General features: G+C 44.5%; 1 protein-coding gene across 7 annotated transcripts in view; it reads right to left on the bottom strand.

The window, feature by feature from the left end:
• Positions 1-21101, bottom strand: part of CHST15 (carbohydrate sulfotransferase 15) — a 99384-nt gene that overhangs the window by 46436 nt on the left and 31847 nt on the right. For all 7 annotated transcript variants that reach the window (XR_014016607.1, XR_014016608.1, XR_014016609.1 and 4 more), the window contains exon 2: positions 429-1477. Coding sequence is in view for 2 of the 7 variants with exons in the window: in XM_081243678.1 (XP_081099804.1) it covers positions 429-974 (546 nt within the window). In the remaining 5 variants the exon portion in view is untranslated. The remainder of the gene's footprint in view (positions 1-428; positions 1478-21101) is intronic.

The raw sequence follows: 21101 nt of genomic DNA, 5'->3' as shown, positions 1-21101 counted from the left end.
ACACGCACACACACACAGCAATCTAACTAAATTAAAGAGTTGGAACTTTTGACTATGTAGCTGGATATTTAAGTGGCCGTTAGAGGCAAACCCTGTGATTAGGACAGACTAGAAACAAGATGACGGTAATTTACAAAAGCAACTTTAACTGCCAGGGCCACATTTCAAGCAAAAAGTCCCGGAAAGGAATTACTAGGAGGGGCGTCCTTCAACATTGCTTGCTGCGCCATTCAGTACAGAATTCCCTTCTCTGGGCTAACAGCGTGGACACAGACCCCCCCCAGTGAACTCTCATCCATAAGGCTGTCAAATTACCATTGCTACACTTGAGAAATTTGGGGTCATTTTCTTCCCAGAGGTGGTGACAGGAAAGGAAGCAGCAAGTTTTAAAAAAATCAGTCCACAGAGATGAGCACCAGGCTACTCACGTGCAATTCCTGCTTCTTGAGATCTTCCACGTCTGGGAGCTGTCTGGTTGTGAACTCAATCCTGGCCGTGATGCTGTTGATAATTAATTTAATGCTTGGATAGTCCTTCACGTACGAAATATTATTTACAGAGGGTTGGTGATGATGCTCTTTTGTGTCACTCGGATTTTCACCATCCATCAAGCTGGGATTGCTGGGGAGGGCTCCGTAGTGGAAAGGCGATGAGATCAGAAGCTCTTGGTGGACCCCAGAAAGGATGTAAGAAGCCATCACCAACGTCATTATTATCAATCCAAAAACGAGGCTGCATCGCTTCCCCTTCTTGAAGCGCAAAAACCCACTCCAGCTCTCGTTCCCTTCAGCCCTCACTTCGAGAACGGCAAGTAAGTTCATCTGCTTACCGTCCACTCGAAACACAATTTTGTTTTCTCCTTTGCACGTGGGGCACTCCTGGCGACTGTGACGGGGGCCTCCTCGGCAGCTGACCTGCTGTGTGCGTGCTTCGTCGGGCAACAGCTGGATGCAGCAATTAATGCAGTGCCTCATCGTAATGCCCTTGGGCTGCTGGCCCGCCGAGCCATGGGCGAGCCTCCAGGGAGTCCAGATGCCTGCAAGTCGTGCTGGAAAACTTTAAGGACGTCTCGTGATCACATACGATGGTTGAAAGGCACAAGCAACAGAAACAAATATAAAAATGATCAGGCTCTAAAACACCAGAGAATGAGGAAGCACGTTCTTTGGTTCGACTCTGAAAGACAACACGAAGGATCTCCAATTGTCATGGTCTGTAAGAGCCACTGCAATCCTGGAAAAAGCCACAAGGTCGGGAGCAATTCTTCCTGTCCTTCAGGTTTTTCCCATGGCACCAAATGAAGTGGAGGAGTTCTCACTGGAGAACATGGGAACACCCAAGGGATTAGAAGATCTCATGGCCTCAATGAAGGATGGATTGGCACACCATCCACACAGAGTCCATGAAGATTTCTTCTTTTACAGCCTGTGTTCCTTTGGAATGTTTCCTCTTCAAAATCTTTAAGATGTCAGATTACCTAAACAACGAAGAAAAGAGGTTTTATTACATTATGTGATGATAGCAGTAACCCTGGGACCATCTTCCAAGGAGAGATGTTCACGCTTCTTTTCCACTTCTCAATTTTAGCCAAGCCGACTGGGTCACATACGGGATAAAGGGAGAGGTTTCGGGTCTTTGGTGCTTGGCTTTGGAGTTCAGTCTCTGCCTCCAAATGTGGCCCCAACACCAGCACCACCAGCACCATATTAAACACCTCCTACTTGGCACAACCCACATATTCTGTTATGCCTTTGCCTTGACACATCTAAGTGACTGGATCCCCCTATCCCAGGACTTGCAGTCATTCTCAGGTTCATGCACAGTCAGTGACTATGAATTTGAGGGATGATTTCAAATATCAGTGCTGTTAAGTCAACAAAAAATCCAAGAAGGAGAATGTTTAGGGTGGGAGCAGGCAGAGAAAATGGTTTTTACTCTCCCAGTAGCACCAACAGTCTCTTAACCTAGAGCTAACATTTATTACTAGTTTAGGATGCAAAAGTTAATGAAAATTTAGAAACACTGAAATGATTCTCTCCTTCAGTAGAATGTATCATATTAAAAATTTTTTTCTGACTTTAATTAAGCAATTAAATCCAACGTGCAGTATTCCCCTGAGCAACAGAACACTTTAGACCCTGAAACAATTTTTCACTTTCATCATCCTGGGGGAAACGTGATTCTTCAAAATCTATTAATAGAACCCTGCGGTTATAAACTGTATTGCTGCCCAAATGACACTTCTTTGTGGATGTTGTAAAAAGAGCAAAAAAGGAGACCTACTTAGTTTCCAGCAGTGGTATAGCAATGCTCTAACTAGCTAGCTATGTGACCTTGAGCCAGCCACATAACCTCTCTGAGCTCTGGTTTCCTCACCAGTCAAATTAGGATAAAAAGTACCTCCCTTTCAAGCGTGTAACAAGTACTATATCAGCTAATGCTTGTGAAGACTTTGCATAATGCCTACACGTATTTAGCATCCGATAAAAGGTAGATGACATGAATAATAATAGCATCATCAATGACTATTAGTCTTATTTTTTAATTGTCAGTGAATGCCAAGAACATCTGAAGTGGACTCAAGGATGGGTAATCCCATCCCATTATTTTTCCTTAGCACCTCAGAATTACCCAAGGGTGGCAGACTCGCCTCCAATTCTGCATACACACACCCCTCCAACAATCCTAGAGAACGTGATGTTAACTAACCCTGCATTAAGCCCCCTCTCACATTGGCCGAAAGGCTGAACAATCAGAACTCACCACCAGAAATATTCCCTTCCCTTGGACCGAAAGGCCCATGTTTTGTCAAAACACAATGACCAAGAAATAGCCAAGCAGTTTCCTAAAATATCTTCCACAAAATGTCCTGAGTGTTGTCGATAGGTCTTCAGTGCTTAAATTACCTGGAGAAAAGGTGAGATGGACCAAACTACACAGACTTCTTTAGAGTAGGACTTTTCACCGGAGAAGAATATAATACACAACGTTTCCAAAACCTAATGGGCCAAAGAACTCTCACTGCCGTCTCAAGGAAGCAGTTTGAGGAATGCTAGTGAGCAAAGGCTGAGATACGGGTCACAGCAGTTCTGAGAAGCGGGTCAGAGCAGTTCTGAGAAGCGCAGAGGAGCAGGGCCTGTGGGAGGGTTCAGCCCGGAACCAGGCCAATGCCTCGGGCCGCCACCCGCTCATCCCACAGAGCAGTGGGAGGACGTGCCAGGAGCCTCAAGGCTCAAACCTCTGCCCCCAACTTGTTCAACCACCCCTGACCCATCACTGGGTACAAACAATTCTCCCCAACGGGAGAAACAACAGGGCAAGCTCCCCTACTTGGAAACCCCCTCACTAGGCCAAGAAAACATTTTTCACACGCCCAAAACAAGGCCAAGTGGGGTTAAAATGAGGCTCCAACCAGCATCGCAGAGGGGAGCCAGTCACACCCTTCTGTCTCTCTGGCTACAGGAGGCCTAATGCAATTTTTTTCCAAACATGGTCTTTGAAGCTCCAAGACAAGAATGTACAAAATCTGGACCCAACAGGATGGGCAAAACATTCCTCGACAAGAACAAAGGTTTCCTTTGACAAGCAAAATAAACAAATGGACCTGAGTAGGCAGAGACGCGGACAGTCTCAACCGAGAGGCCTGGGACGTGGTGAGCCAGAGGATTTGTCCCCTGGGCAGGCTGCACCCTCCAGCCAGACCTCCCACTCCACGTCTCACTTTTTTTTTTTTTTTTTTTTTCCTGCGGTACGCGGGCCTCTCACTGTTGTGGCCTCTCCCGTTGCGGAGCACAGGCTCCGGACGCGCAGGCTCAGCGGCCGTGGCCCACGGGCCCAGCCGCTCCGCGGCATGTGGGATCTTCCCGGACCGGGGCACGATCCCATGTCCCCTGCATCGCCAGGTGGACTCTCAACCACTGTGCCACCAGGGAAGCCCCCACGTCTCACTTTTAAAATGTAAAACGGGGAGCAGAGAACTGGGGAGACAATTCCAGATGCCTTAAGGGCCTCAAAGAAACACTCTCCTATAATTCATTCATTCCTCCCTTCTGTGATTCACCAGATCCCTTCTGAAGGCAGACTGTGCACTGGGCACTGCCCGAGATGCAAGTCCAGGTGTGCAGGCCTGAAACCAGGATGTGATGGGGGGGTGTGATGTCGTAAAAAATACGTATTTGGTCTTTGTCCCCTGTTCCTGGCGCAGAGCTTCTAAAACCCTTGGAACTTCCTGAGTGACAGGGGTGACAGGGACAACACCTTTTGTTATTCATAACAAGCCCCTTTCAACCACACCTCAGTTTATGCTTGTGAGGTGACTATTGCTGGGGCCCCCAGACAGCTTCAGGATGGGGCTGGTAGCCAGAAAGACCAAACCTTGATTAGAAGCTTGGAACTTTCAGCCTTGCCTCTCCAACCTCCAGGAAAAGGAGAAGCGCTGGAGCTTGAGTTAATCACCAATGGCCAAAGATTTAATCCCTTGTGCCTACACAATGGAACCTCCATAAAACCCCCTAAGTGACAGGATTCCGAGAGCTTTCTAGCTGGTGAGCTCATGGCAGTGCTGGGCGGGTGGTGCAGCCAGAGAGGGCATGGAAGGTCCAAGACCCTCCCCGCAGACTGCCCCGTGCATCTCCTCCATCTGGCTGTTCTTGTATTATCTCCTTTGTAATAGTCAGTAAGGCACTTTCCTGAGTTCTGTGCATCATTTTGGCAAATTATGGAACCTGAGGAGGGGGCTGTGGGAACCTCTGAATTTGCAGCCAATTAGGACAGAAGTGTAGGTAGCCTGGGGACCCAAGACTTGTGACTGGGGCCTGAAGTGGGGGCAGTCTCAGAGGACTGAGCCCTTGACCCGTGAAGTCTGTGCTAATTCCAGGGAGTTACTGTAAGAATTCAACTGAATTGTAGGACACCCAGCTGGTGTCTGAAGAGTTGGAGATTTTGTTGGTGTGGGGAAAAAACCCTGGGGGGGTGCCCTCTTGGAGGAAAAAAATGTCAAACTATCTTACACTTACAAATTCCATCAAAACATATGGCCAGCGTATAGTGTGTCAAATACTTGATTGAAAACAACAGCCAGGGCTTCCCTGGCAGCGCGGCGGTTGAGAATCCGCCTGCCAATGCAGAAGACACGGGTTCGAGCCCTGGTCTGGGAAGATCCCACATGCCACAGAGCAACTAAGCCCGTGCACCACAACTACTGAGCCTGCGCTCTAGAGCCCACGAGCCACAACTACTGAAGCCCGCGCACCTAGAGACCGTGCTCCGCAACAAGAGAAGCCACTGAAATGAGAAGCCCGCGCTCTGCAGCAAGGACCCCACACAGCCAAGAAAATCAATCAATCAATAAATATATTAAATAAATAAATAAATAAATAAACAACAGCCATATAACCAGGTGAATACGTTGCTGTGAGCCTTTGTAAGTGCAGGACCTGGAGCTTGGAGGCTTCCAGGCCACCCTTGTCAGCCTCGACAGCAATGGTGCAGGAGTGACCATGACACAGGGAGGGCTTTTCTCCACCTGGAGTTTATATTCCACCAGGAGTTAGGGGCTGCAGGGCAACAGACAATAAAAACTCACAAATGAATAACACCATCTCAGATGCTAGTAAAGGGCAGGAAGAAAATATAAAGGGAGAAAACAAGGAAACCCTTGAACAGGAGCTCTGAATGCCACACCAGGGCTGGATAATTCTTTGTGGTCAGGGGCTGTTCTGTACACTGTAGGATGTTTAGCAGCATCCCTGGGCTCCATCCCCTGGGAGAGCTGATGCCTTAGAGGAAGGGGAGATAGAGTAGAGAGGATGGCCAGGGAAGACCTAACTCAGGAGGGGACCTCTGAATGATGAGAAGGAAGCCAGCCACGTGGAGATCAGGGAAGTAAAGACCCCATGAAGAAGAGAAGCGGGAGATCAAAGCCCATGGGGACCACCAGGAGAGCAGACCGCTGGGCTATGCGGCAGGTGTGGGCGGGGGAAACGGATGGGAGAAAAGGCAGGGACAAGACTCTGGAAGGCCTGGAAGGCTGGGTCAGGGCTAGGATTTGTCCAAACACAAAGGGTATTTGTATTTGCCCAAATACATAGATGCACACTATGTATGGTTTCAAAAAGATCTTTTAAAATAAATATAACTATGAACTAACATAACTCGGTGAAGAAAAATCAAATTCATGTGACTGGATTGAAAGGAAAATGGATTGCTGCTTTGTTCCTGGATTGGCCTTTTCCATATGCCACAAATTATCCCAAGAACAGTCATTCCGAAACCTAACACTCAGGTTATTCTTTCTTAAGAAATAAGCAATGGGTATCACTGCACTTTACCTGTCTGGAATGTCCACATTTTGGTGCCAGTGGATTCAGATGAGACAGGACCCTTGGCGCTCCCATTCAGGTATTAAACCAGAGTTCTCAGATATACATTTCAGTGAGATTGCTCCCCAGCCTGGGCTCAGCACTGTGCCCTGTGGACGCAGGCTGTAATTGTGGGAACCTAGTACCACTGTAAGAGATCACATAACTGGTCCCAAAATAGAAAGCGTTCAATTACCCAGCCCTGGCTAGAATGGCCCCTATTAACCTATGCACCCCGAGCATCATTAGCAAGCCGTTTATAACAAAATTGTAATCGAGAGACCCAGATATACCACTTCAGATTAAGTAATTGAATGCCCCCTCAGTGTAAGATTGATAAAGGGCATCCAATTTCACCCTAGGAAAAACTTACTAAATTATTGTAGCTCTAAGCTGATATGGCAGAAGAAAGACGTACAAAACTTCCAAAGAAATCTGGATGAATTTAAATAAATAGCTTCATTTAGGGAGAACATTCACATCTGCCCTCTGGGAGTAAAGAGGAAAAAAATAGCTAATTACATTATTTTACTTTAATGTTTTAAAGGAAAAAAATTGATGGGTCTTAATTAACCTTTACTAAAACACAAAGCCTTTTTCTCATTAGTATGTCTAACTGCGGACACTTCTCTTTGGGCTATGCGTATGGAAATAAGTTTTTTTTCAAGGAATATTAATCAACAAGTGGCAAAAGGAACACCTTTCACATTTAGAGTTTGTCACTGGGACTGAGACGAAAGCTAACAAGACTGGAGGGTTCTGGACAAACAACAGATGATCAGCTTCAATCTCATACCTGGATTTTATGCCTTTGACCACATCACAGTCAGTGAACAGAATAAAGCTACATTCCTCAATTAACACTCATTGGCCGACGGCACAGTGGGAAGAATACAGTCAGCAGTCACGTGGGCCAGGATGCTAAAGTTGTGTCCACCTAGTGACTGCAGACAAGTCCCTGAAGTGATCTGGGCCTCTGTATTCTCAAAAGTAACAGATCACGTACAGCGTTGGAGCCTGGTGCTCACGCAGGGTTACCCGGCTTTGACCTTGAGCAAGTCACTAAACCTCTCTCCTCCCGTTTCCTTGGATGGAAACTGGGAATAACCTTAGGGTCTATATCGTAGCACTGCTGTGAGCATTACATGAAACAATTCATGTCAAGTGCGTAGAAGTGTCTGGCTCACAGTAAGTGCTAAATAAACGTTAGTTATTATTATATATACATAGTCCTGGTCCACAATAAGTATTGGATAAGTAGCAGTTCATTACTGTTTATGGCAGATTGCATTTTGGTTCCAGTTTCTTATCCCTCCCTATATTCACCACCTTGACCACATAACTGACATTGCAGTTCTTCCGATCGAAGCAGTGGAATGCATTTCTCCAGCCTTTGGCTTGGGTTTGGAAGCTGCTTTGGCCAACAGAATGAGGCAGCCGTGATAGCAGGCCAGTCCCAAGCCCAGGCCTTAAGAGGGGTCGAGTGTGTCCGCCTACCCTCTGCACCTTGACCATCGCTGTGGGAAGAACATGGCGGCTTGGCCAGGAGGATGAGAGACACATGGACCAGAGCCGCCTGGCTGAGCCCAACCTGGAACAGCCAATACCCTACTGACCCCCAGCCAATCTCCACAGACATATGAGAAATAATAAACGGTTTCTGCTTTAAGTCACCGAGTCTTGTTTTGTTATGTGATAAATGTTAACTGAAGTCAGATCCCACGGAGAGGACTGGGGTTGGCTGCATGAACACAGCCGGAAGGCGGCTAGTGCACCACAGCTAGCCGGGAGGGAGTCTGGAAAAATTCTGGACCTGCCAAAAAGGCAAGAGGCCATTGTTTCAGGGTGTGTGAGGAGAGGGGATTCAGAGCACCGCCTAAACGAGCTCCAGAGACGGGCGCGAGCCACGGCTATCAGCGTGGACCCCAGTGACGGGCACGAGACGCTAAGGCTGCTGCTGCCGCCACCAAGAGGCCTGCGTGCGAGCACAGGTCACTCTCCACACCTCTCCTTCCGGGAGCCTGTGCAGCCCGCCACTGCCAGGGTCCCGGGATCCAGGGACAACTTCCCCGGGAGAATGCACGGTGCGCCTCAGGCTGGTGCAACGTCACGCCGGCCTCTGCCGCCGCAGGCTCGCCCCGCCTCCATACCCCTCCCTCCCCCCGGCCTGAGTGAGCCAGAGCCCCCCAATCAGCCGCTCCTTTAACCCCGTCCTGTCTGAACGAAGAACAGACGCCCTCAGGCGACCTACACGCAGAGGCGGGGCCAATTCCAAAGCTGAACCCCGGGAGCTGTGCAAACAAAGAAGAGAAAGGGGAATCTCTCCCAGCAGCCTCAGGAGCAGCGATTAAATCTCCACAATCAACTTGATGTACCCTGCACCTGTGGAATACCTGAAGAGACAACAAAACATCCCATAATTGAGGTGGTGGACTTTGGGAGCAACTGTAGACTTGCGGTTTGCTTTCTGCACCTAATTTGTTTCTGGTTTTATGTTTATCTTAGTTTAGTATTTAGAGTTTATTATCATTGGTAGATTTGTTTACTGATTTGGTTGCTCTCTTCCTTTTTTTATATATAGATATATATTTTTTCTTCCTTTTCTCTTTTTGTGAGTGTGTATGTGTATGCTTCTCTTCTTTGTGTGATTTTGTCTGTATAGCTTTGCTATAACCATTTGTCCGAGGGTTCTGTCTGTCCTTTTTTTTTTTTGAATATAATTCTTAGCACTTGTTATCATTGGTGGATTTGTTTTTTGGTTTGGTTGCTGTCATCTTTCTTTCTTTTTTTATTTCTAATTTTTTTATTTTTAATTATTTTTTTTATTTTAATAACTTTATTTTCTCTTCCTTCCTTCCTTCCCTTATTTCTTTTTTTTTTCTGCCTTTTCTTCTGAGCCGTGTGGCTGACAGGGTCTTGGTGCCCCAGCCAGGTGTCAGGCCTCTGCCTCTGACGTGGGAGAGCCGAGTTCAGGATATTGGTCGACCAGAGACCTCCCGGCTCCACATAATATCAAACGGCAAAACCTCTCCCAGAGATCTCCATCTCAACGATAAGACCCAGCTCCACTCAATGACCAGCAAGCTACAGTGCTGGACACCCCATGTCAAACAACTAGCAAGACAGGAACACAACTCCACCCATTAGCAGAGAGACTGCCTAAAATCATAATGAGGTCACAGACACCCCAGATCACACCACTGGATGCAGTCCTGCCCACCGAAAAGACAATACCCAGCCTCATCCACCAGAACACAGGCACCAGTCTCCTCCACCAGGAAGTCTACACAACCCACTGAACCAACCTTAGCCACTGGGGGCAGACACCGACAACAATGGGAACTACAAACCTGCAGCCTGAGAAAAGGAGACCCGAAACTCAGTAAGTTAAGCAAAATGAGAAGACAGAGAAACACACAGCAGATGAAGGAGCAAGGTAAAAACCCACCAGACCAAACAAATGAACAGGAAATAGGCAGTCTACCTGAAAAAGAATTCACAGTAATGATAGTAAAGATGATCCAAAATCTTGGAAATAGAATGGAGAAAATACCAGAAACGTTTAACAAGGACCTAGAAGAACTAAAGAGCAAACAAACAATGACGAACAACACAATAAATGAAATTAAAAATTCTCTAGGAGGAATCAATAGCAGAATAACTGAGGCAGAAGAACGGATAAGTGACCTGGAAGATAAAATAGTGGAAATAACTACTGCAGAGCAGAATAAAGAGAAAAGAATGAAAAGAATTGAGGACAGTCTCAGAGACCTCTGGGACAACACTAAACACACCAACATTCGAATTATAGGGGGTCCCAGGAGAAGAAGGGAAAAAAAAAAAGGGACTGAGAAAATATTTGAAGAGCTTATAGTTGAAAACTTCCCTAATCCCTAATATGGGAAAGGAAATAGTCAATAAAGTCCAGGAAGTGCAGAGTCCCAGACAGGATAAATCCAAGGAGAAACATGCCAAGACACATATTAATCAAACTATCAAAAATTAAATACAAAGAAAATATATTAAAAGCAGCAAGGGAACAACAACAAATAACATACAAGGGAATCCCCATAAGGTTAACAGCTGATCTTTCAACAGAAACTCTACAAGCCAGAAGGGAGTGTCAGGACACATTTAAAGTGATGAAAGGGAAAAATCTATAACCAAGATTACTCTACCCAGCAAGGATCTCATGCAGATTTGATGGAGAAATTAAAACCTTTACAGACAAGAAAAAGCTAAGAGAATTCAGCACCACCAAACCAGGTTTACAACAAATGCTAAAGGAACTTCTCTAGGCAGGAAACACAAAAGAAAGAAAAGACCTACAATAACAAACACAAAACAATTCAGAAAATGGTAATAGGAAATACATATCGATAACTACCTTAAATATAAATGGATTAAATGCTCCAACCAAAAGACATAGACTGGCTGAATGGATATAAAAACAAGACCCATATATATGCTACCTACTAGAGACCCACTTCAGGCCTAGGGACACATACAGACTGAAAGCAAAGGGATGGAAAAAGATATTCCATGCAAATGGAAATCAAAAGAAAGCTGGAGTAGCAATTCTCATATCAGACAAAATAGACTTTAAAATAAAGACCATTACAAGAGACAAAAGAAGGACACCACGTAATGATCAAGGGATCAATCTAAGAAGAAGATATAACAGTTGTAAATATTTATGCACCCAACATAGGAGCACCTCAATACATAAGGCAAATGCTAACAACCATAAAAGGGGAAATCGACAGTAACACAATCATAGTAGAGGACTTTAACACTCCACTTTCACCAACAGACAGATCATCCAAAATGAAAATAAATAAGGAAACACAAGTTTTAAATGATACATTAAACAAGATGGACTTAACTGATATTTATAGGACATTCCATCCAAAAAAAACAGAATACACTTTCTTCTCAAGTGCTCATGGAACATTCTCGAGGATAGACCTTGGATAGATAGATAGATCTTGGGTCACAAATCAAGCCTTGGTAAATTTAAGAAAATTGAAATTGTATCAAGTATCTTTTCCAACCACAACACTATGAGACTAGATACCAATTACAGGGAAAATGTAGAAAATACAAACACATGGAGGCTAAACAATATGCTACTAAATAACCAAGAGACCACTGAAGAAATCAAAGAGTAAAATAAAAAAATACCTAAAAACAAATGACAATGAAAACATGATGGCCCCAAACCTATGGGATGCAGCAAAAGCAGTTCTAAGAGGGAAGTTTATAGCAGTACAATCCTACCTCAAGAAACAAGAAAGATCACTAAAAAACAACCTAAACTTACACCTAAAGCAATTAGAGAAAGAAGAACAAAAAACCCCAAAGTAAGCAGAAGGAAGAAATCATAAAGATCAGATCAGAAATAAAAGAAAAAGAAATGAAGGAAACAATAGCAAAGATCAATAAAACTAAAAGCCAGTTCTTTGAGAACATAAACAAAATTGATAAACCATTAGCCAGACTCATCAAGAAAAAAAGGGAGAAGACTCAAATCAACAGAATTAGAAAGGAAACAGGAGAAGTAACAACTGGCACTGAAGAAATACAAAGGATCATGAGAGATTACTACAAGCAACTATATACCAATAAAATGGACAACCTGGAAGAAATGGACACATTCTTAGAAAAGCACAACCTTCCCAGACTGGACCAGGAAGAAATAGAAAATATAAACAGACCAATCACAAGCACTGAAATTGAAACTGTGATTAAAAATCTTCCAACAAACAAAAGCCCAGGACCAGATGGCTTCACAGGTGAATTCTATCAAACATTTAGAGAAAAGTTAAACCTATCCTTCTCAAACTCTTCCAAAATATAGCAGAGGGAGGAATACTCCCAAACTCATTCTATGAGGCCACCATCACCCTGATACCAAAACCAGACAAAGATGTCACAAAGAAGGAAAACTACAGACCAATATCACTGATGAACATAGATGCAAAAATCCTCAACGAAATACTAGCAAACAGAATCCAACAGCACATTAATAGGATCATACACCATGATCAAGTGGGGTTTATCCCAGGAATGCAAGGATTCTTCAATATATGCAAATCAATCAATGTGATAAACCATGTTAACATATTGAAGGAGAAAAACCCTATGATCATCTCAATAGATGCAGAGAAAGCTTTCGATAAAATTCAACACCCAAGGGCCTCCCTGGTGGCGCAGTGGTTGAGAGTCCGCCTGCCGATGCAGGGGATACGGGTTCGTGCCCTGGTCCGGGAGGATCCCATATGCCGCGGAGCGGCTGGGCCCGTGAGCCATGGCCGCTGGGCCTGCGCGTCCGGAGCCTGTGCTCCGCAGGGGGAGAGGCCACAACAGTGAGAGGCCCGCGTACCGCAAAATAAAAAAAAAAAAAAAAAAAAAAAAAAAAAAAATTCAACACCCAATTATGATTAAAAAAACTCTCCAGAAAGTAGACATACAGGGAACTTACCTCAACATAATAAAGGCCATATATGACAAACCCACAGCCAACATCGTTCTCAATGGTGAAAAACTGAAACCATTTCCTCTAAGATCAGGAACAAGACAAGGCTGTCCACTCTCACCACTGTTATTCAACATAGTTTGGGAAGTTTTAGCCACAGCAATCAGAGAAGAAAAAGAAATAAAAGGAATCCAAATCAGAAAAGAAGAAGTAAAGCTGCCACTGTTTGCAGATGACATGATACTACACATAGAGAATCCTAAAGATGCTACCAGAAAACTACTAGAGCTAATTAATGAATTTGGTAAAGTAGCAGGATACAAAATGAATGCACAGAAATCTCTGGCATTCCTATACACAACAATGAAAAATCTGAAAGAGAAATTAAGGAAACACTCCCATTTACCACTGCAACAAAAAGAATAAAATACCTAGGAATAAACCTACCTAAGGAGACAAAAGACCTATATGCAGAAAACTATAAGACACTGATGAAAGAAATTAAAGTTGATACAAACAGATGGAGAGATATACCATCTTCTTGGATTGGAAGAATCAACATTGTGAAAATGACTCTACTACCCAAAGCAATCTACTAATTCAGTGCAATCCCTATCAAACTACCAACAGCATTTTTCACAGAACTAGAACAAACATTTCACAATTTGTGTGGAAACACAAAAGACCTCGAATAGCCAAAGCAATCTTGAGAAAGAAAAACAGAGCTGGAGGAATCAGGCTCCTGGACTTCAGACTATACTACAAAGCTACAGTAATCAAGACAGTATGGTACTGGCACAAAAACAGAAATATAGATCAATGGAACAGGATAGAAAGCCCAGAGATAAGCCCACGCACGTATGGTCACCTCATCTTTGATAAAGGAGGTGAGAATATACAACGGAGAAGAGACAACCTCTTCAATAAGTGGTGCTGGGAAAACCAGACAGCTACATGTAAAAGAATGAAATTAGAACACTCCCTAACACCATACACAAAAATAAACTCAAAATGGATTAAAGACCTAAGTGTAAGGCCAGACACTATAAAACTCTTAGAGGAAAACATAGGCAGAACACTCTATGACATAAATCATAGCAAGATCCTTTTTGACTCTCCTCCTAGAGAAATGGAAATAAAAATGAAAATAAACAAATGGGACCTAATGAAACTTAAAAGCTTTTGAATAGCAAAGGAAAACATAAACAAGACAAAAAGACAACCCTCAGAATGGGAGAAAATAGTTGCAAATGAAGCAACTGACAAAGGATTAATCTCTAAAATATACAAGCAGCTCATGCAGCTCAATATCAAAGAAACAAACAACCCAATCCAAAACTGCGCAGAAGACCTAAATAGACATTTCTCCAAAGAGGATATATACAGGTTACCAACTAACACATGAAAGGATGCTTAGCATCACTAATCATTAGAGAAATGCAAATCAAAACCACAATGAGGTATCACCTCACACCAGTCAGAATGGCCATCATCAAAAAATCTAGAAACAATAAATGATGGAGAGGGTGTGGAGAAAAGGGAACCCCCTTGCACTGTTGGTGGGAATGTAAATTGATAGAGCCACTATGGAGAATAGTATGTAGGTTCCTTAAAAAACTAAAAATAGAACTACCATACGACCCAGCAATCCCACAACTGGGTATATACCCTGAGAAAACCATAATTCAAAAAGAGTCATGTACCACAACGTTCATTGCAGCTCTACTTACAATAGGCAGGACATGGAAGCAACCTAAGTGTCCATCGACAGATTAATGGGTAAAGAAGATGTGGCACATATATACAATGGAATATTACTCAGCCATAAAAAGAAATGAAACTGAGTTATTTGTAGTGAGGTGGATGGACCTAGAGTCTGTCATACAGAGTGAAGTTAAGTCAGAAAGAGAAAAACAAATACCACGTGCTAACACATATATATGGAATCTAAAAAAAAAAAAAAAAAAGGTTCTATTGGACCTAGGGGCAGGACAGGAATAAAGACACAGACGTAGAGAATGGACTTGAGGACATGGGGAGGGGGAGGGTACGCTGGGAGACAAAGTGAGGGAGTGGCATGGACATATATACACTACCAAATGTAAAACAGATAGCTAGTAGGAAGCAGCCACATAGCACAGGGAGATCAGCTCGGTGCTTTGTGACCACCTAGAGGGGAGGGATAGGGAAGGAGGGAGGGAGATGCAAGAGGGAGGGGCTATGGGGATATATGTATATGTACAGCTGATTCACTTCGTTATACAGCAGAAACTAACACACTATTGTAAAGCAATTATACTCTAATAAAGATGTTAAAAAAACTTATTAAAAAAAAGAAAAGAAAAAAATGTAGGGAGATTTGGTTAATCTTTAAGATGTTACTGGATAATGTAGGACTGATAGTGGGTGGTTATTTTCTGTTCCTATTAAGGGAAGAACAAGTGTAAATAAGCTTTATTATCAACCAAAATGATTAAATTTAAAAGAATCTCTTAACAAAAAAAAAAAGTTAACTGATACACTCTTCTACAGGTTACAAACAATAGGTGTTACTAAATTAAGCTGGTATAATTATACATTTAAGAGTTCCAAAAAGTGTCGTTATCTGAGTAAAGTGAGCAATTCAGGTCAAAGCAATTCATCCAAAAACCCAGTGAATCAACTGAATCAAGGCTGTGGCCTTGAAGAATGCTTTGGCTAACACCAAAAGCAGATATGCCAAAATAATGCTGGAAACCCAGATGGCAGCTGTTCCCAAATCAAGACAAAACTACCCAAATGTCACACATCAGGTTATTTTCTGGCAAAATGTGTATTTAAAAGAACCACAGCTGTTATGCTTTAGTTATCAGATGACTGACCACATTTTCCCCAGTCCCTGATGAAGAACCTTCCTCCCTGCCTATTTTTAGAGTCACTATAATTTCCTCCTTGCTGCTCTCCTTGAGCAAGCCCTTCCTGCATCCTGTGCTCATGGTTTCCTTGCCAGATTTCGTCTTTCCTGATGACTAAGACACCTTCTGCATGCTTTGTCTAAAACAGGGATTCTCAAACTGTGACCTGCAGGATCTTCCTGGCTCACTCAAAATGTGTGTCATACAAAACAAAGGCAGTTTTTTTAAAGTTATTTTTAAAGCGTACTTGACTCGACATTAAGTTCATCATCAACAGTTTGTGAGTAATGACCACTTCACATGATTTACAGTCTAGAAAACACATTCTAAACTATTATTTCATTACATAAAATATATCTTTAAGAAACAGGCATTTTCTCTGAGACCAAATCTTCACAAATATGCAGCCAGCTCCCCCTCTGCATCTGGCCTAGGGAAACAAATGATTTGCAACTTGGAAGAAAGTTGGGATGTAGCAAAAACGTTCTCTGAGCAGTCATAACAAAGCCTTACAGGAGTCAGACTGCCAAAGGTCTCAGGCAGACTTGCATTTCAATCCGACTCAAGTCTGTGCCAGCTTTATGATCTCAGGTAACTAACTTCACCATTCCGTGACTTTACATCCTCATCTGTAAAATGGGAATAAAACTATCTCCTCCCAGCATGGATGTGAAGAGGAAATGAGATAATATACAGAAAATGTTTAACCCGGCATCTAGCACACACCAAGCCACAAAAAATGATATGTATTCTTTGTATTATTACAGGAGAGGCCCTCAGACCTTCATTCCAGGCTACCTGCTTTCAGTGTATATATAGTTCTAGCACAGATGTCTGATTTCCCCGTCTGCAACTAATCTGAAGTAATGAGTGAGAAGAGGCAGGTGGCAGCTACAGGCAGGCACACAGGTGCAGGAATAACAGTCAAGTTTTAGAGTAGAAACAAGATGTTACAAAGCAGAGCTGACTGGGATCATTCAGGTGCCTCAATAACCAGGGTGGGGAGCCCTGGAGAGCCTGGGACAGCTATGGGTGTACCCTGGGAAAAGCTTGCCCCCCTCACAGCGATCATCTGTCTCCGACAAGGCAGCGCGCCACAGGGTGTGGCCCCTGAGCTGAGATTCCCAAGCGTGGTCCCCATCCAGACCTGACATTCACCTGGATGGTAACCGTGGACAAGTCACTGCATCTCTGAAACTGTATGTAAAATATGGAGTCGGGACTACCTCTTTCAGCCTAACACTCCTGAGTGGGTGATTTGCAATTAACTCCTTCCTAATAAAAAGCCAGTATCATATCTATTAAGTCTTCGGGCTGCTAAGAAGCCAACGATTTTGCAGCAAGCACTGAAAAGCTGGTGCAGTGCTTGCCTTATGCTAGGCAAGAAAGCTGCACAATTAACCCCCAAACACGCAGTGCACTCTCCTTATTAGTAGCCCACACCGGTGAGCACACGTTTATCAAGCACCCACGGTGTGCGGGGCACCGTGTTTGTTGAGGCGACAAATATGAAGAATGCACAACCCAGGTCCTCTGTTAACATTCCATTTAACTCCAGAACAAAGGCTCCAAAGGCTCCAGAAAAAAGCCCACATTCAGAATCAGACCCTTTTCAAGGGCAGCCCCAAAGCCCACCAGCCCCTGAGCATCCGCAGAGCTGGGAAACCAGCGCTGGTTCAAAATGTACCCTAACAGTGGGGCTGCCTCATTGGCCCACGGGATATCCGACAGCTGAAGGCGGGAGGGCAAATGGGATCCTTTTAATATCCTCTGGGATGGCTCACTCTCCCATAGGGTAACCTGCTCCAGCACCCTCGTGCAACCGCCAGATGTATGGATGACACCCAGCCAGTGCCCCAGTCTCTCTAAAATGCACAGAACGACCAGCGGCAGGGTGAACCAGAGGCTGCCACTGTGTTCACTTTGCACGGTCACCCAGCAATCTCAATGGGCACAAGATTCTAAAGGTCTTTGTGACACGACCGACAATTTTCTTTTTCTGAAAGCAAATGGGAGGAGAAACTGTTTCTAACCACTCATTTTATTATTTCCAGTAGTAACTGTAATGTAAATTGGTGCTGGATTTAGGTACTTGAGTTTCCACTCAAGCCTGTACACCTACGGCGGTGGTTTTCCATTAGAGTAGAACCTACTTGAGACAAGCTTGCTAGGTTGCTGTGAAACCCACCCACCTACATGGCTCTCGGCAAGAAAGCAAGGACAGTCCTATAACGTAAAGCCTGTCAAGGAAGCAATGTGCAGTCTGTTTGAAGACATTTGAAATTAGAAATGAAATATCACTCTCTGTGCAGACGAGGATGTATACTTTGAAACATGGGCCCAGCTTAGGGTTTTAAGTGACTCCAGGGATGGTGAAAAGAGAAGGTGACAAATGTTGATCCAGCCCCTGCCATGCACAGAGCACCACGCAAGGTCCTTTCCTGATGGCAACCCTCTGAGGTCAGCACTGCGACCCCCAAGTTAAATGCAGGAAGCTGAGGCACCACAGGGCTAAAAACGTCCCCGGAATCCCATGGCCAGCCAGTGGCAGAACCAAACTCCAACCACAGGTCTGTTTGGCTGCAAAGCCTATGACCTTTCCCCACACCACACCATTATGTAAGATGGCAGCTCCGGGAGAAACCTGCTCAGAGCTCGAGACTCAAAGGGCAGCAAGGGCAGCTTTCACCCAGCCCACCGGCCACCCTGTCTCCCAGGCGAGGAGGTGTGGTCGGAGCTGGGGACTGTCCGACTGGACTGTCAGGTCTACAAGGACAGGGTCGGTGAGGCTCAACCTGAAATCAAATCAGTGTAGGTACTAGATTTCCTTGTACATCAACCATGCCCGGCACGGGGGCGGGTGCTCCCTGAACCGTTCTTCAAGTAATGAGTGAAGGAGCACACTCTTGGCAGAAATCCAGGACAGGGCTCCTGCCACTTAGTGACAACAATAAAAGTGACATGAACTACATTTATTGAAGGCCTTCTGGTGTCCAGACACCAGGCTGGGATTTAGATGCATAATCCTGTCTACACTTCATGATAATCTAAAGGAAAGCCCAGTTAGTACTCCCATTTTACAGATGAATTTAATGCTATACACCTCCTCCCCCACCCCCACCATGACTCAGAGTATAGGACAGAGAGCGGGCCTGGGGATCAAAAGGCCTGGGTGGACCACCTGCCACACCTACTAACCAGCCATGTGACCATAAGCAAACCCCAGCACCACTTAGACGCTCATCCTCTTTTTCTCAAAGTACGACACATCATCACAGAGTCCAGTGATCTCAGGAACACAGGTATCTGATAAATTCTCTTATTATTCTTTTTGCACACTTTCAAGGATTCAAACATCTGCAACAAAAAAACCTTAACTACTGGGGGGAAAGTCACACATTTTCAGACTCGTGTGTCCTTTTGGCTCTTGTGCAACTAAACCACAAAGATGAGAGGTAGATTCTAGCTGCCTTCCAACAATTCTTCCTTAACAAATAGGAAAATGAACGAAAAGGAGAAGTGGCTCCAAGTATAATGCAGAGACTAAGTATTAGGGCCAAAAGGAGCAAGGGGCTCTGTTCCCCCCCTCACTTGGGTGCCCAGAACCCTCTCACCTGCTTTGATGTGACTTCAGGAAGAGTGAAAAGACTGCCAACCATCAGAAGATGGCCAAGCCAAATGTCCTTCAGGACAGGCGGAGGAGAGAGGTCTTGCCCAGACACAGAGCTCTGTTCAAAACCAACTGCGAATAATGATTTTGCAGCTGTACAATGGACCTACGATGAATACATTAGAGGCGGCACAATTGAATGGGGAGCAGCTGCATACTCCCCACCAGATGGCCTTGCTGATCTGAATAGTTTTAAACATTGTTTTATTTCCAAAGAAAAGCAAAATAAGAATCTGGTTAACCCTTGAACAAGAAGAACCGCCTGAAAACACTTCTTTGGAATTTATGTCTTTTGGATGGAAAAAGTGAGCCATCTGACTGAATAGCAGTGTCCCCTGGAGGGTTTTAGAACAAGGTGAGGGTAAAATGGGATTTCTCCAGAACATCCACTGTCTACCCACAGACAGGTCTAGCTCTTACGAGGTGTGGCAAGAGGCAAGGACAGCAACTCCAGCACCGACACCAGCTTGGGTGTGTAGACCCCAGGGTTGTGGGGAGGTGTGTGCCAGCCCCCCAGGCTGTGCAGAGGTACTCCAGGAGCTGCAGGAAGCTACAAGACAGTTTGAAGCTTCCATCTTTAAAATATTTAAGCATTTGAAACATTGTTTTTAAATTGTTATACTCAGATACATAACTAAGTGATACGAAGTCTGTACAATGTTGCAGATTGCTTCGGTGTCTGTAAGCTGCTTGCGGGCAGCCTAGGGCACTCCAGTGAGAATTTATTATCTTCTGCCTTCAGGGTCTCCTGGAGGTGAGTTTGAGAGGCACTGATATAGGGCCGGGGTGGGGGTTGGCGGGGAGAACTAACAAGAACTGAACACTTGTTCCACGGCAGGCACTATGCTGCCTCTCATCTACCCCGACTTTGAGGCGATGCTAAAAGTAGATGCAATTGCTCCATCTTGCAGGTAAGAAAACTGAGGCTCCGGGCAGCAAAGTGGCTTGTCCTAAATCACACAGCAAGTAAGTGGCAGATCTGGATTTAAACACAAGCTGAGGGACTTCCCTGGTGGCACAGTGGTTAAGAATCTGCCAGCCAATGCAGGGGACACGGGTTCGAGCCCTGGTCCGGGAAGATCCCACATGCCGCGGAGCAACTAAGCCTGTGCGCCACAACTACTGAGCCTGCGCGCCTAGAGCCCATGCTCTGCAACAAAAGAAGCTACCACAATGAGAAGCCCGCGCACTGCAAGGAAGAGTAGCCCCCCTTGCCACAACTAGAGAAAGCCCACGCGCAGCAACAAAGACCCAACACAGCCAAAAATAAATAAATAAATTTATTTAGAAAAAAACACAAGCTGAAGCCCAAACTGCCCCTCCCCGCAGGGAGGCTGGGACCCACATGCACATTACAGTTTCCAATCACCTTGCTTCCCACTTTACTTACATAGTGTATTACTTTTATAACCACGAAGATGAGAAAGATGAAACAATGATAATACATGCTGACAAACAGGAGTGGCAAATAGAAAATGGGCTGGTCGGTGCTTTGTGACCACCTAGAGGGGTGGGATAGGGAGGGTGGGAGAGAGAAGCAAGAGGAAGGGGATATGGGGATATATGTATATGTATAGCTGATTCACTTTGTTATAAGCAGAAACTAACACAACAATGTAAAGCAATTATAGTCCAATAAAGATGTTAAAAAAAAAAAAAGCTAAAGAAAAGAAAACGGTCTGGGCCAAGCTCCCCAGGAC

This window comes from Mesoplodon bidens (genome assembly GCF_964165515.1).
Source record: "Mesoplodon bidens genome assembly, chromosome: 1".
Lineage (NCBI taxonomy): Eukaryota > Metazoa > Chordata > Mammalia > Artiodactyla > Ziphiidae > Mesoplodon > Mesoplodon bidens.
Note: the sequence above shows the minus strand (reverse complement) of the source record. Positions and strands in the feature narration are given on the sequence as shown.